The 17071-nt window shown below is 43.3% G+C and overlaps 1 protein-coding gene across 1 annotated transcript in view; it reads left to right on the plus strand.

Moving 5' to 3' along the window:
• Positions 1-4673: 4673 nt before the first annotated feature.
• The window catches only part of LOC130081784 (N-alpha-acetyltransferase 35, NatC auxiliary subunit-like), a 41421-nt gene continuing 29023 nt past the window's right edge, over positions 4674-17071 (plus strand). The window contains exon 1 of the mRNA XM_056246487.1: positions 4674-4868. Within this exon, the coding sequence (XP_056102462.1) occupies positions 4674-4868 (195 nt within the window). The remainder of the gene's footprint in view (positions 4869-17071) is intronic.

The raw sequence follows: 17071 nt of genomic DNA on the forward strand, positions 1-17071 counted from the left end.
ATATGTTTTAAGATTAAAAGGTTTAAGATTAGAAGCTTAATCAAACTATTTAACGATCCCGTGAAATGTCATAAATGTTATTTCATTCAACAGTCCATAATTAACTAAAGCGGCATATAATGGATTATGAGCATGTCCATTTAAAATAACAAATTTGTGACTTATAAGGAATTATAAAAAATAATATGTAACTATATATTGTAATGCAGTAGGTCTTAATGAGTCTTTATAAATTTATTTATAGAATAGTAATATTGCTCATAAATAAGTATAAATGGTGCTATAATTCATTATAAGCATGGACTGCATAGAAAGTGTTACGTATTTATTAAATAAAATTAACTTATTTGTCACAATAAAAACAATGGAAATGGGTTACTGATTTGTTTTGGTATTCATTAGTGATGTATATTTATTATAATAAAATTATTTATTATTGATACTAATAAATACATCACTGATGTAACGACTGAGACCAATCAGACACAATTATTTGTTATGGTTAACAAATACCTCACTCTGGGACTTGGGGCCCCATCCCCCTTGCGGGGATTTACCTCTATAAATTGGTACTTTGAAGATCGAAATGATTGTGTACATCGTAATTACTTGGTAATTTTATGACTTACTGGCAACGTAACTACATCACATGCCCGTAATTTCATCACCATCATATTACCAACCCACAACGTCGTCAGTGCGTCCTCCTAAGGTTATAATATAACCAACAACGTCGCAGATACGTACTCTAATCGTAATAACTTGGTAATTTTATGACTTGCTGGCAACGAAACTGCAACGTCACGGGCCTGTAATTTCATTACCATCTTTCATTTAAAGCAGTGCTTTCATATTCTATTTTAATGTAAAAAAAAAAAAAAAAAAAAAAAAATTACATGGGTCATACAAAATGATGGGTCATACAGAACTACAAAATGATTTTTAAATTCATGATTTAAAATTAATGATAATTTAAATTGTTAAATGTTTTAATTCTAGATGTTTATTTAAATGCTGCGTGCCTTTTGAATTGTTCTATGGTTTCAATGCGCGTGCGCGTAAACATTGAGTCGCATTCAAAGCTGTCTGATTCAAAGACGCACGCACGCGAGCAGATGGAAACCATGGAAACGAGGGAACCTCATCAACTGACAAACAGCAAAACTAGCGTCTCTCCCTGGTGTTTTCACTGCTTTCAGGTAAGTTTAGTTAACAAAATCACACAAATAATACATACAAACGTTCCTGACACATTTCTACGTATAATTGATACGCTTCTGTTGAATATTTACTTTATTGAAATGGTTTTGTGTCTTCGAAAAAGTCCGTTAGCATCTCAACCGTTTTCAGAAGAGTAAGTTAACGTTACACTTGAGCTCTTGTTTTACCTAAGTTTGGGGTTTTAACCACATCTTTGTGTTGATAACAGTTTTTGATAGTTTTGTTTTGCTGGTAATTTGTCAATGGGTGATTGTAACCTGAAAGAATTCACTGTAACGTACTGTTAATCAGTGACGTCACTTACAAATATTGATAATAAAAGTGATTTCAGGAGGGACAGAAAAAAAAACCTCCACAACAAAGGGGGAATTATTGTTTAATCATGATAATAATTTCATATGCATTTATTGCACAATATATATTGCCTTAAGATTATATATATATATTTTTTTTATCTTTTCTGCATTTCATCTCTAGCTTGCTTCCTTGTAATGAACCCTATGTTCTATTGTAAATCCTATGTAACATTGTTGGCTCTGTGACACATTGCATGTTATGTTCTAGAAGATCATCATGCTGATGGCCTGCTGCACCCCGTCCAAGACAATCTCCACGGCTATGAACTCGACTAGTAAGCAAAACCTCAAACATACTGTTCAAAAGTTGGGGGTCTGTAGGATTTATGCTTTTTAATGAAGTCTCACACTTTAAATTCATTAACCCCAGTTTTTTTCAGTGATATTGTCCTTGAGAAGCCTTTAGGCTAAATAGGCGGCAAATATAATGTTATAATGGTCATAGTTATAATAATTAATTTAACTATTATGATAACAGGATATCATGGTCACTGGTATATATATATATATATATATTTTTTCTCTTGGTGTGTTTTTAATTATGTTGGCCAATGAGACAGACACCATACTGTCCAACTCAAAGGTATTTATTTATTTTTATGTATTTTTTACTGATAAATACTGAAATTCTTTTTACTTTTAAATGCTGAATTCAGGGGGTCGACAACTTTAGGCACGCAAGTTATTTTTCACAGATCTGTCCAGTTTACTCGTGGCTCATACTCTTTAAAATGTATTATATCATGAATTATAAATTATAAATGAATTTACATCCGCAATGCAATATCAGGGGGTAAAGATATCATTAGAGTTTTTATAGTTATGGCTATGCTCTTGTTACCAGATAAGATATAATCATTTGACCCTGTGATTCTTCAGGACCAGTGCCCGGTTGCATAAAGCACCTTAAGTGTAATTTTCCCTTAAGTTCACCCTTATGTTTCCCTTAGGTCAAATCGTTCTTGTCTGTCAGTCAACAATGAGTGTTCTGTGTAAACAATGAGTGACGTACACGCGCGAGAGATCACTTCCGGCGCTTTCCGGAAAAGACCGAAGCGCCGGTGCCGTCAGATCACTTGGACCTGGCTGTGTTTACAAGAGGTAAAAACGATATAAATACTGTTCGTTTTCTCACACAAACCGCTCGTTTCGTGTCTTAGGCCATCAATGTGTACTTACATTTACGAGTCAGTAAATCATGTTTAATCTGGACTTCTCTGTGCATGCTCTTTGAGGTGGTGACCATAGACCTGCATTATATGACTGACAGACAAGAACGGTTTGACCTAAAAATATCAAAATTGAAACTACTGCAGAAACAAAGACACCTACATCTTGGATGCCCTTGAGGTAAGCTAAAACATACCAAAAAATTATTTCAAAGTGAACTATCCCTTTAAGGTGCTTTATGCAACCGGGCACAGATCTTGATGCCATCCACACTAAGTAGATGACGAAGGTGAGTTTCACTATAGCTGCCACTATTACAAACCAAGAGACAGAACACAACAGGCTTTTCATCCATATGAACTCACCCATATGTAGGGATGGGTACCGAAACCTGGTATTAAACATTAAACGGGCCCTGTGGCCAAATTAAGGAAGACTGCTGTATCAATAAGCCCAGGCGTTATCAGCTCTGCTGATGGTACTGAAGAAATTACACACACTATTTATTATAGACATTGTCTTGCAAATTCTGTGAGGATTAGGAGGGGTGTTTTAAACAGTCTTCATACAACATGTTTTTCAGGCTGGTTGTTTGTAATTTTGTAAGAGTAGGGAGAAAATAAAAACCTTTATTAAATATTTATGAAACGTTCATGTTTTGTAAATGATTAGTTAATCATTAACTAAGCAATTGTAAATGACTTATAACTGAATCTACAAAACATGCATACAATAATTAACATATCACGTATTAAACATAAAAAAATAGTTAATTATTTACTAATCACTTGTAAATGACTTGTAACAGAATTTACAAAACATACATAAAATGTTAGTATATCACTTGCTAATCATTTATGAATGTTTTGTAAACCCTTAGTTCATCATTAACTAACCACTAAATGACTTACAACTGAACGTTATTATAAACCGCAGCTCTCTCATTGCCCTATTCAGTCATTCTCTCAGTTGAGCATTTATAAATAGCACCTGGAACAATCAGAAGACGTTTCCTCATTCAAAGTGCAGGTTGAAAACTTTCTTAGGTTGAAATGGCTTAACAGTACAACCCTTATTTTGTTTTTAACATTTGTATGTTGATCCTTTCTCACTTAGATGCTGTGACAAAAATCAGTCAAGCCACTGCATGTGAGGTGAAAGCCTCTATAAAGACATGGCTCCGTGATGCCAGGGACAGAGATGAGGGAAGGCAAGGAAGGGCCAGAACTGCAGAAATACCTACTGGTGCCCCTGAGGGGATTGTTTTTTTTAATTTACTTTGACGTGTTTTAAGTGTTCTGTGTTTCTGTTTTTGTGGTTATTGCTGTTTTAAACTGTATTATTATTAATTATAATTATTATTAAATATAAATAAATTATTTGGGGAAAAAAACATGACCCTCGATTTATTGCTGCTAACAAGTGCAATTGTACTGCATATAGTAATGTGGGTGTACCTACTCTGTGTGCTCAAACTTTGCACCTGCACCCACAGTGTGCCCACATCCAGCCCACATGAGGGCCTGCTCTAATTTGTGTGGGCCAGCCCAAAGTCAGCCCACACTTTGGGCTGTCCCACTGGGGCCCCACCTGGGTCCCAAAGTGTGGGGCCCACACGTGCCCCGCATTTCACGCCGGTATCTGGGCCCACAGTGGGCTGCCCGCAATGGCCCCACATGGGCCCCTATAAGGGTTTGCTGTGGGCCCACAACTGGCCCCAATGGGGCCCACTCTACTTACTGTGGGCCTGCCCACAGTCAGCCCACACTTTTGGGCTGCCCCACTGGGGGCCCCACCTGGGTCCCTAAGTGTGGGGCCCACACGTGCCCCGCATTTCACGCCGGTATCTGGGCCCACAGTGGGCTGCCCGCAATGGCCCCACATGGGCCCCTATAAGGGTTTGCTGTGGGCCCACAACTGGCCCCAATGGGGCCCACTCTACTTACTGTGGGCCTGCCCACAGTCAGCCCACACTTTTGGGCTGGCCCACTGGGGCCCCACCTGGGTCCCAAAGTGTGGGACCCACACGTGCCCCGCATTTCACGCCGGTATCTGGGCCCACAGTGGGCTGCCCGCAAGGGCCCCATTCGGGCCCCAAAGAAGCATGTTTGCTGGGTTATGGTCTGATATTTACGACTGGCTCTACCCAAAGATACCTCACCTCGAAGACCTCACTGAAAAGGACATTATTTATGGACGTTTAATGAATAATAACAAAGATAACTTCCTGGTTAATAATATCCTTATGCTGGGGAAATTTTTTGTACACAAATCAAAATACCTTAAGGTGAAACCAATGTTCTGTGCATTTCATGGTGAATTTGTTTCATTTACAAAAGCCCTCAAAGTGATAAAAAAGAAAAATGCAATTAGTCTTTTATCTGTCATAGAAGAGTATGATTTAACAAAAAAACCTTAGCCCCTACTTTATTTTTATTTTATTTATTTATTTGAAGTTTATTTTATTTCATGCACCTGTGCTGTAATTATTTGTTTGTATTATGTAAAGAATTGTTACTATTGCCTTACTGTTTGTACATGAATAATTGTTCAAAAAAAAAAAAAAAAATGCGCTGTTATGTTTCTGTAATGGCGGTGCATGAGGAAACTGAAGCTTCCCAAACAAGAAGAGAACAAAAGGAGCGCCACGTTTGGCTGTTTGCAGATGAGATGTTATACTGCAAATAATCAGTCAAGTAAGTATATCTTGATGCTTTCTTTATTGAATTTTTTTTCCCCGCAGTTGATATTGCGATTGAGTGCTTTTTAATCGCAGATAGTAACGTTACACGCAATAGATTCGGGAGGTAAATTAATCATGTTTCCAATAATTTATCTATGATTGCATTCTAATAATGTCTTACATCGTAATGTGCTCGGGTGTGTGGGCGTGTTCGAGGAATTTGTCTACTGAAATTTGTCATTTTGCGCCACGTTATCGACCAGGCAGAACAATCCTTCCAACCACTATAACGTTAGATAGATTCTCAAATAGCTTACCTGATCTATCTCAGCTGCTCAGTGAACCCAAACAAACAGATGAACTAGAGGAAATGACCAGCAGTTTGAGCACCATTTTCTCTAGTACATTAGATATTGTTGCACCAATTAGATTAAAAAAGACAGCAGACTAATGCTGGGGACACACTTACGACTTGCTGAAACATCCGAAGACTGACTGTTTCCATCGACTGTAGCAGGTTCAGGTTCAAACACCACTGTGAACAGACTGAACGCGCGTTTGGGCATGATCAGTCATAAGTATCAAATTACATTCATAACCGGCTTACAATAAGCAGTGTTGGGGAAGACGTAGTCTCAGCCTCAGACGTCACGCCCACGGAATCTATGCCTCTACTTTCCTGTTCTCTTACGAGAGTATCTCTCGTACTGCGTAATAGCTTTACGCTAGGGGAAAAACTCTTTTCCGCGAGATATTGAAGCCAAAAATTATCCTTTAATTTTTTATTAATGCAAAACGCTTTGCAGCAGCAAGCAAACATAGGCGAAACAGCTCGCGCGCCTATTGGTTGCTCTGCAGCAAATGCAGCAGCCTATCGAGAGAGACTCTGCGTGACGTAATGACCAATGGGGGCAATTCGCGCCCATATCGTCACGTCCCGCCAGAAGGGGCGTGGTCTCGCCCTATAAATATGCTCGTTAGGCTGATACAAGCTGATTTTTACCTCTTCAGCGAAGCACACGCATCGCTGGATCCGGAGTGAGAAGCCGCGCCGTCGAAGCAAGCCTTTCAGCGGGACGAGCTCTGGAGTCGCTGGCCTCGCCGCCTTCATCTGCCGTACCTGCTGCGCTTTCCGGCGTTATATATCCTTTCAAATACTCTGTGTGTATTTCTCTGTTGAGAAGTGTTTGTTCGCTTACTTGACGCGACTTACACTTCTCTCACAAAAAGAGCAGCGTCTTTTTAAAGATGCCTTCCTGTGGCTCGTGCCGCGCCCCGCTCAGTGATGGAGATCGACACGTCATCTGTGTTTCCTGTCTGGGTGAGGATCACGCGGCTATCGCGCTCGCTGACGGCGGATGCCCTCATTGCGAGTTTTTGCCCATGGTGACTCTGAGGACGCGCCTGGCATCATTCTCCGAGCCTTCACCACAGCCCGCCGTGACGCCGCGCCGTAAAAGCGCCGCGCCCAGCGCGCTCCCGAGCTATCTCCAGCCCGCCAAAGCTCGCCGGTTCGCCCGCCTGCTTCGCCGGCTTCGCTCGAGTCGCTCACTGACGGACAACGGCCGCCGCCTGCCGCCGCGTCCATCCACGAGCCTGACGAACCCTCCGAGGCGTGTTCTCTTCTGGCGTCCGATAGTGAGGATTGGGCGAGCTCCGTGGATCTCCCCTCCGCTAGCGTTTCCCGCCAGACCACTGGTAAGAGAGCCGGCATTGAGACTGAGCTAATGCGTCTGCTCTCTCAGGCCGTTGAAAGCATCGGCCTCGATTGGGAAGCGCCCGCGCAACCGCCGCGCAACAGGCGAGCTCTGTGGACCTCCGCCTTCTGTCCGCGAGTCGTCAAGGAAACGGGCCAGCATTCTACCCCGCCCCCCATGGGCGTGCGTCACCGGCAAATGAGAAAAGATTGTGTTTTAGTCCCCGCCGAGGCCGGATTAATCTCCATTTCTCAAACATTTCTCAGCTCCTAGTTTGAGCGGCTGAAAATGTCATTATTGCAGCAATGAGCCTGTTGTATAACACGCACACCTGCATACAAACGCCGACACACACAAAACTGTGATGACGCTCTCTTATCTGCTTGCGCTAGTGTAGTTCTCCCTGTGGCCCAGTGGCGGAACCTGAAGCTTTCACGCGGGAGACCCGTGTTCGATCCCGGCTCTCGCAGCAGATAAAAATTTAGTCTCGCCGCGGCCAGACTTCCACCGAAACTTTTCGCTCGTTCAGTTCCAGATAATGCGACTGTTCCAGTGTATTTTGCAGTAAACAAGCTGGTACCACGGCCCGCTTGCCTGCACATAAAGGCCGTTTCCATGGCGACCCAGAAAAATCATTGTATTTCTGGTTTTCCGGCCACAGCCGATGGTGTTATAAGTGTAATAAAATGCTCACAGCCCAGTGTTCATTTCTACACACAAACACAGCCAGCCACGGTACAGGGCTCGCACAATTGTGCATTAAATGTAGTGAATGTGCCCACAACCCAGTGCCCACATACACTACCACGGTTTCTGTAAAACGAAACCAACACAAGTCTTCCTAGCCTCCTAGGAAATTGACGGTGTTTCAGTCTCGCCGTGGCCAGACTTCCACTGAAATTTTCGCTCGTTCAGTTCCAGAAAATGTGACTGTTCCAGTGTATTTTGCAGTAAGCAAGCCAGTACCATGCCCGCTTGCCTGCACACTAATGCTGTTCCCACGGCGACCCAGATAAATCACATAAATGGTGTATTTTCTGATATTCCGGCCACAGCCGATGGTGTTATGAGTGTATTGAAAATGCCTACAACCCAGGGCTCATTTCTACACACAAACACAGCCCGCAAAAATGCAGGGCTCGCACAAACAATCCGGCCACGGCCGATGGTGTTATGAGTGTTGTAAGAATGCCCACCCAGTGCCCATTCCCACACCCAGACACAGCCCGCCACGGTGCAGGGCTAGCACAAATAAACTCTACTCAGGTCGATTGTGCAAACAATGTAGTAAACGCGCCCATGTCACCATGCCCGCTCACACTACATGCTGCGTGTCCCTTGGTTTCTGTAAAAACGAAACCAACACACATTCAGTCGGCCATGAACGACGGTGTTTTCAGTGTAATAAATGTGCCCGCAGCCCCGCGCCCACATTTTGTCACAGACACGCCGATTCCTACGGGATCTCCCCCGCTCGCTTTTTCTGCACTATCTGCCATAAAAAAGCTGAGCGCGGTCAGGCCGCCCGCTGTGATCAGCGCGCCCCCCGCCTCGAACGCTGTAAACACGGTGTTGTGTTCCCAGTATGCCCGGGCTCTCGAGTTGCCGTTTTGCCGCGACCAGAGCCCGGATTTCATTCTGCCCCTAGCTATTCATGCAGATGCGTGGTCAAAGCTTCCCGGGGTATCAGAATGGGTGCTGAACACTATAAAGAGAGGCTATTCGCTACAATTCGCTCGACGCCCACGCCGCTATACGGCGCGCGTCGAAACTACGGTGAAAAACGAAGTGTCTCATCTACTTCGTGCCGAGATAGCGAAACTACTGAGCAAAGGGGCTATAGAACCTTTATCTCAGAGCGAAGGGGGCCTATACAGCAGATATTTTCTGGTACCGAAAAAGGATGGGGGTCTCAGACCCATTTTAGATCTGCGACAGCTGAACAGAGCGCTTGTCAAACGCCAGTTCAGAATGCTTACGACCAGGAAAATCCTCGCGCAAGTGCGCCACGGGGACTGGTTTATGTCAATAGATCTGAAAGACGCTTATTTCCAGATACAAATAGCGTCCCATCACAGGCGATTTTTGAGATTCGCCTTCGAGGGCCAGGCATATCAATACACAGTCCTGCCGTTCGGCCTGTCCCTAGCACCTCGTACATTTACGAAGTGCATGGACGCGGCGCTCGCACCCCTGAGACTTCAGGGCATGCGAGTCCTGAACTACTTGGACGATTGGCTGATTCTAGCTCGATCACGATCGGAGCTCATAGAACACAGGGCCGCATTACTCGAGCACCTCGAGGAGCTGGGCCTCACAGTCAATTGGGCGAAGAGCTCACTGTCTCCCAGTCGGAAAATTTCCTTTCTGGGAACCGTGTTGGACTCGCTGTCCATGACAGCACGCCTGTCACCAGAGCGCGTACTGAGTATTCAGCGCGGCGTGAAATCCTTCCGCCACGGCGCGATAGTTCCGCTCAAAAGGTTTCAGAAAGTGCTGGGGCTGATGGCCTCAGCAGCCTCTGTACTCCAGTTGGGCTTGCTCCGCATGCGCCCACTGCAGATGTGGCTGAACGCGCGGGTTCCACCCAGGGCATGGACAGCGGGTCTGTTTCGCCTCAGGGTCGACCTTCAGTGCGTTTCAGCTCTGGAACCTTGGAAAGTGACCGACTGGTATCAGTCAGGTGTGAGTCTGGGGACCGCTTCGAGTGTGAAGGTGGTGTCTACGGACGCCTCCACCTCGGGGTGGGGAGCGCTGCTCGAGGGCAGACCGCTAGCTGGCCTGTGGTCAGAACGGGAAAAGCTCCTTCACATAAACTGCTTGGAGATGATAGCAGTCGACAAAGCGCTACGGCGTTTTTGTCCCCAGATAACAGGCCACCACGTCTTGGTCCGGTCGGACAACATGTCGGTGGTGGCATACATAAATCGCCAGGGCGGCGTCAGGTCACGAAACCTTTACAGGTTGACGGAACGCCTCCTGGTTTGGGCTCAGCACAACCTGCTCTCACTGAGAGCGGCGCACGTGCCTGGTCACCTGAACGTGGGACCAGACAGACTGTCCAGGAACAACGTTCCAGCAGGGGAATGGTCGCTGCACCCGCAGACGGTCCAGCTGCTGTGGAAAACGTTCGGCAGAGCTCAGGTGGACCTATTCGCGTCCCAAGAAAACGCTCATTGCCCGGAGTTTTTCTCGAAAAGCAAGGACGCGCTGGCTCATGTTTGGCCCCGCTGCCCCCTGTATGCTTTTCCTCCTGTCTCGCTCCTGCCTCAGGTGTTGGAACGAATCAGGGAAAACGGATGCCCAGTGCTGCTTGTAGCCCCGCTCTGGACGAACCAGACGTGGTTCCCTGCCCTGATGCAGCTGACCAGCACTGCCCCATGGCCTGTACCATTGAGGAGAGACCTCCTCTCTCAGGCGGAGGGCTCGATCTGGCACCCTCGCCCGGAGTTATGGTCCCTGCACGCATGGGCCATCAACGGGTACCCGCTAGCCTCCCAGAGGGAGTGTTAAACACGATCGCGCAGGCTAGAGCTCCGTCTACCAGGCGGCTCTACTCCTCGAAATGGTCTGTTTTCTCTACATGGTGTCAGGCCCAGAGCCTTTCACCTGTGGAGTGCGGGGTTGCGGAAGTGCTTTCCTTCCTTCAAGAGCTACTGGATAAGGGCAGGACCCCATCCACGCTCAAAGTATATGTGGCGGCCATAGCAACGTTTGCAAAACCGGTGTCTGGCCAGTCGCTTGGGAAAAACGACTTAGTCGTGCGTTTCCTTAGGGGAGCTCGGAGGCTGAACCCTCCAAGGCCCCCTTCAGTCCCGACGTGGGACCTTTCCACGGTCTTGGAGGCCATGAAAGGCGCCCCGTTCGAGCCAATCCAGCTGGTGGACATGAAACACCTGTCGTTCAAGACAGTGTTTCTCATGGCTCTCGCTTCAGTGAAGCGCATAGGGGACCTACAGGCGCTTTCAGTAAGCGCGTCGTGTATGGAGTTTGGGCCTAATGACTCAAAGGTCATTCTCAAACCGAAACACGGGTATGTCCCGAAATCCCTCAACACGCCGTTCAGGGCCCAGGTCATTTCCCTGTCTGCCCTTCCGGTTCTCAGTGAGGAGGAGGATGCAAGTCTCCTCTGCCCCGTCAGGGCATTGAGAGCTTATGTGGCACGCTCGTCTGTTTTCAGACAGACGGAGCAGCTTTTTGTTTTGTTCGGCGGGCGTTCCAAGGGACTCGCCGCCTCAAAACAGAGCCTATCCAGATGGATAGTGGATGCCATCGCGCTCGCTTACTCTGCGAAGGGCTTACAGTGCCCCTTGGGTGTCAGGGCGCATTCCACGAGAGGCGTGGCCTCTTCGTGGGCACGGTCTAGCGGGGTTTCCCTGCAAGATATCTGTACGGCCGCGGGCTGGGCCTCGCCGTCTACATTTATAAAATACTATAACCTGGAGGTTCCCGCCTTACAAGCTAAGCTTTTGGCGGTCTAAATTCAGTGCTATCTGCCCCGCTCTGCGGCCCAGATGCTGAGTTTACTGCAGCCCCATGAGTGTTGACTCACGTATGGCCGCCCAGATCAGGCTGAATGCTTTCACCCTGGCTGCGCGTTTGATGGTCATATAATAGCCCCGCTGGGTGCTTTTTTATAGGGAATGACGCTTCCAGCCTCTCTTCCTTTACTCTATGTGAGTTTATGGTGATTATGCACTACATGAGCCCTGGGCTTCGGCCCCTGGGACTTTGGTGTTGGATCCCTTTACGCACGGCGTGTTGCATTGTGTTCCCCTAGCGTAAAGCTATTACGCAGTACGAGAGATACTCTCGTAAGAGAACGTACTCGGTTACTAACGTAACCTCGGTTCTCTCTAGAGAGGGAACGAGTACTGCGTATCTTGCCGTGCGTGGAATACGCTCTGGTTCGCTTCAGCGATAAAAACCAGCTTGTATCAGCCTAACGAGCATATTTATAGGGTGAGACCACGCCCCTTCTGGCGGGACGTGACGATATGGGCGCGAATTGCCCCCATTGGTCATTACGTCACGCAGAGTCTCTCTCGATAGGCTGCTGCATTTGCTGCAGAGCAACCAATAGGCGCGCGAGCTGTTTCGCCTATGTTTGCTTGCTGCTGCAAAGCGTTTTGCATTAATAAAAAATTAAAGGATAATTTTTGGCTTCAATATCTCGCGGAAAAGAGTTTTTCCCCTAGCGTAAAGCTATTACGCAGTACTCGTTCCCTCTCTAGAGAGAACCGAGGTTACGTTAGTAACCGAGTACGTTTTTTTTGAGAACTTGTGAAATAATAAAGTAATGACACCTCCAGTATGCTGTCGGCACACAAAGCTGCAATGGTGGGGCATGTTCTGGGTACCATATTTCAATAACAACACATCAGAAAATGTTATAATGCAAGATTTCGTTTAACAATGAATTAATCTATGCCTCTACTTTCCTGTTTTTTTGAGAACTTGTGAAATACTAAAGTAATGACACCTCCGGTATGCTTCATCGGCACATAAAGTTGCAATGGTGGGTCATGTTCTGGGTACCATATTTCAATAACAACACATCAGAAAATGTTGTAATGCAAGATTTAGTTTAAGAATGAATTAATCTATGCCTTTACGTTCCCGTTTTTTTGAGAACTTGTGAAATACTGAAGTAATGACACCTCCAGTATGCTTTGTCCAGTATACACACACACACACACACACACACACACATATATATATAGATAGATACATACATACATACATACCTATATATATATATATATATATATATATATATATGTTAGACTGGAGTAATGGATAACTTCTAATAAAGAACAGAAATTACATTGGAAACATAATGTCACGTTTCTCCATACTTTAAAAACAACATTTAGTAATTACAAAATAATAATTTACGACATAGCTTACACCATTTATAGAGGCAGACAAGATAATCTTTTCAGGAATAGGCTATTTATTTTCACTTTTAAATGAAAATCACTGTTAAATGAAAAATGCTGCCCGATCCTCAGGCTTGTAATTCACATACAACTGTTCCTTTAAGATATACGACCAAAAGCACCGAGAGGGAGGGGTTAACAACCGTCCAACATTTTTAAGGTGGAACGAATAGTTCGACGAATAAGGAGCTGGCGAAAAAGGAGCTGGAGTCAGCCTCGTTTGGGGAAGCTACTTTGAAACTGTAGTTTGACAAGCTACAAGCTACTCGTAAGTTAAAGTAGTTAAACTACAGTCAAGCTACCCTTTTGGAAAAGTAGTTACCTACACTACAAGTTACGATCAAAAAGTAGCTATAGCTACATTGAAACTACTTTTGCTTTTTTTGAACAACATATATTATAAATAACTGAATAAGTGTCTGAGGAATGTTTTAAGTAAAATATTTAGTGTTTAAAACAATGCAATACAATTATGATTTTTATTGTTTTATTACACACAACACTCAAATATATCAGACTGTGTGTCAAAAGTGCAAAATTGCAACAAATACAACATTGCAAGAACAAAATACGGTATACATCCAACGTAAATTGCATGTATAGACTTTTTCTCAAAAATACCGATTGTGAGATGGTTGCATTTTGGCAAGAAAATACATTGAACAAGCGCTCACATGTGGAACTGACAATGCACGTTAAACTCGCTCACATGCAGTGATGGAGCTCGCAGAATTTACTGTGAAAGAAGAACCTGAATCACAAGCTGCTTGTGAGCACAGTTCGGTTCGCTCTGAAACCAGTCACAACAAATCTATACACCAATTTAATTAGATCAAAGCCTTTGTCGTGCGATCAAAAAAACTAAGATTACATTTTTTGTTCAACTGACAAACACGATGACGCAAACTTTAGTGGTCTTTTATGTTCATTACCAAACTGGCGGACAGATCATGGCGGTTCAATGTAATTAAATCAGAAATAGAAATTTGATTGAACATAGAGAGCAATAAAGCAGGATAATTAATACATTTTAAAATGGCCATTAATCACCTGTATGTGCGTCCTTAAATTTTTGCTTGAGGTCTTCTGTACGTCAGTGAACCGTTAGCCGCAAGATGCGTGAATAAACAACAGGTGGCGGTAATGGCAAAAAAAATAGTTTGTAATCTAACAAGAAGAAGAATATCCTTGCATCGCGCTGATTCGCGCAGGCTCAACCATAGACATAATAAATACATAGACGCCCTATTGGGAGATGGTCCTCACTGCAGAACATGAAATCCACGGGGAGGAGTCGGATCCAGATCCAACTCCTCCCACCTTACATATACCTAAACCTACCCATCTCCGCCCCCTGATCCCTAAACACACCCCTAATCCCTAAACCCACCCCTAATCCCACCCATCTCCACCCCTCGGATCTTGATCCGACTCCTCCCTGTGGATCTTATGTACTGCATTGAGGCCGCTTTGGAACGTTGCTGCGATACGTCAACGGGTCCGCCATTTTGCGGAGGGCAAGACTGCGCTGTGAACAAATGTAAGTAAACGGGGAGCTGCGTTTTTTCTGGATAAAAACAAACTGTTTTTACATTTATCAACCGATTTCAGTGGTTTGTATGTGGTGTAAAAAAAAGTTCCATCTCTAGTTATTTAAAATCTCGATAGTTAGACTTGTAAAATATTTTTTTTTAATAAAGAATGGTCAATTAAGCTCAGGCTTGTCATGTATCTGGCTTTTTATTCTTGGATAAGAATGGTGAAGACCCCCATACTGAGATATAATTTAAGTTTTCTTATTGTGGAAAAAGCATTTTCTGTGATTGACCAGATTTTAGCAATAACAAAGATAACTGATGGATCCTTTATAATAATACGTTATGGTACAACTACAGTGCAATGCAAATAGTAAATATAACATAAAGTGAGAAGTAATAGTAAATAGTTTAGTCAATAAAATAAACAAATAGTATACAGCAAATAAAATAGTAATGATTAGTATAATTATATAATATCATAAGTGCAATAATACAATCATAAAAATATTGATAATAGCATAGTTTATTAATAATACTATAATAATAGCAATAGAATAAGAAATATCAATTACAGAATATACACAATAAAAAATAAGTTAAATAGTGACTTTAATATTTAACTCTTTTTGTTAAATTTCAGTTTTATTGATCAGTATAACAGAAGTAGCTTCAGTCAAACATACAGCAGGATACAACGTTAAAATAGCCTAAATAGTTATGAAACTTCACTTTGCCCTCAGTCAAAACGATTTACCAGGGAACCATTTATAGATTAATGAGACCAAAGATCGCCCGTTAGATATACACAAGACGAATAATATCTCATGTTTAACCACTAAACTACAGACATCCGAGTCAGCGGCAAAACTTCAGAAGCACTGGCCGAGGGACGGCTGTTCCAGGCGGGGTAGACGAGCGCTGAGCGCATCTTACAACTCCGAAAACGTCAGATCAAATTTTTAAATAGGCGCTATCTTTATAAACAAACCACATATTTGAGCTTTAAACAACTACATTGTCGACTGAAAAACTATTTAAACTACATTTCGTGACACAATAACAGTAGTATTTTTAAATTTATCCTCTGAACGTTACTATTACTAATTAAATCATGAACAAATACAACCAAAAACAAACGTTCAGTCTTGCTGGTGAAAGGTAATTCCTCGAAAGCTGTTTTCAATTGTGTGGCGATGTGTACAGCCCCAAACAGCGCACAAAACAGGCATTTTTCTCAATTCCCTGTATGAGAGGTATGGGACAGTTGCCATCCCCAACATGGCGGCGCCGTTGACGTACCCTCCAGCGGCCAATAGGGCGTCTATGTATATATTATGTCTATGGGCTCAACAACACGCAATGTAGCTTTTGCTCGCGCTACACCGCTACTTGCTGCAAAAAGTAGTTAGCTACTGGAAAAGCTACACTGTTTAAAAAGCAACTGAGCTACTGCCAAGCTACTGAAAAATGTAGTTAAGTTAGTAGCGTCGCTACTTGTAGTTAACTACTCCCCAACACTGACAATAAGTGTTACCCCGCTTTATGTGGCCTAGTTATTTATGCAGTTATTAGAGTTAGAGAGATGTTGCAAATAATGAGACAGAAAAGCATGTGCGTCAATATTATTATTTATTTATTAATTCAATTCGTTTTAATTCGTTCATTCTTTTTTTATATTATTGACAGACTAGCCTAATAAAATAAACACAAAGCCCTTTTAATAAGTAGGCCTATCAATAATTATTTATTTGTATATTATCTGGAATAATTACGAAAACCCATGCAGCAGCAGGACTATCAATTTATTTACATATTCAGTTAAATTTTCTATTGATTATAGATAGGACTATATACTTTTTTTAAATTCAAATTAAACTGCATGTGTCCATTGATTGTGAAGTTAGACATCTAAAATGGCAGATCAAGCGCATGGGCTGCATGTTTTTTCTTGTTATGAATTGTATCCTATTTTCCGTTATGACGGTTAACTATGCGCAGTGATATGGAACTGTAATGCGGTCAAACCTGCCTGGAACTACTTTAGCCGTGCGTTTCCCTGAAAATAATAGCACACCTTAGAACGTTCTCAACCAATCAGAATCAAGCATTCAATAGCCCTGTAGTATAATAATGCATTATTAAATGTTGGAATTAACATTAACTAAGACTAATAGGCTACATGCTTAAAGTATTATTCATTCTTAGTTCATGTTAACTAATAATACCTTTTTGTAAAGCATTACCCGTTTGAATCTTAGTGTTCACATTTTGCAGTATAACCAGTGCTTTAAGTGGCCCAAAAGAGGTGGCGGTACTCTATTATTGTTTATTTATTTATTTATTTTTTGCTGACTCCCCTCCTCCCCTGAGGTAACAAAAACTATATTGAAGGGGTTTTTATATAAACAGCAGTCGACAGACGACCTTATAAAAAATAATAAATCCTTTTATTAGTTTGTGGATT

This window comes from Rhinichthys klamathensis, unplaced genomic scaffold, assembly GCF_029890125.1.
Source record: "Rhinichthys klamathensis goyatoka isolate OS25496 unplaced genomic scaffold, OSU_Roscu_1.1 h1tg000040l_1, whole genome shotgun sequence".
Taxonomy (NCBI): Eukaryota; Metazoa; Chordata; class Actinopteri; order Cypriniformes; family Leuciscidae; genus Rhinichthys; species Rhinichthys klamathensis.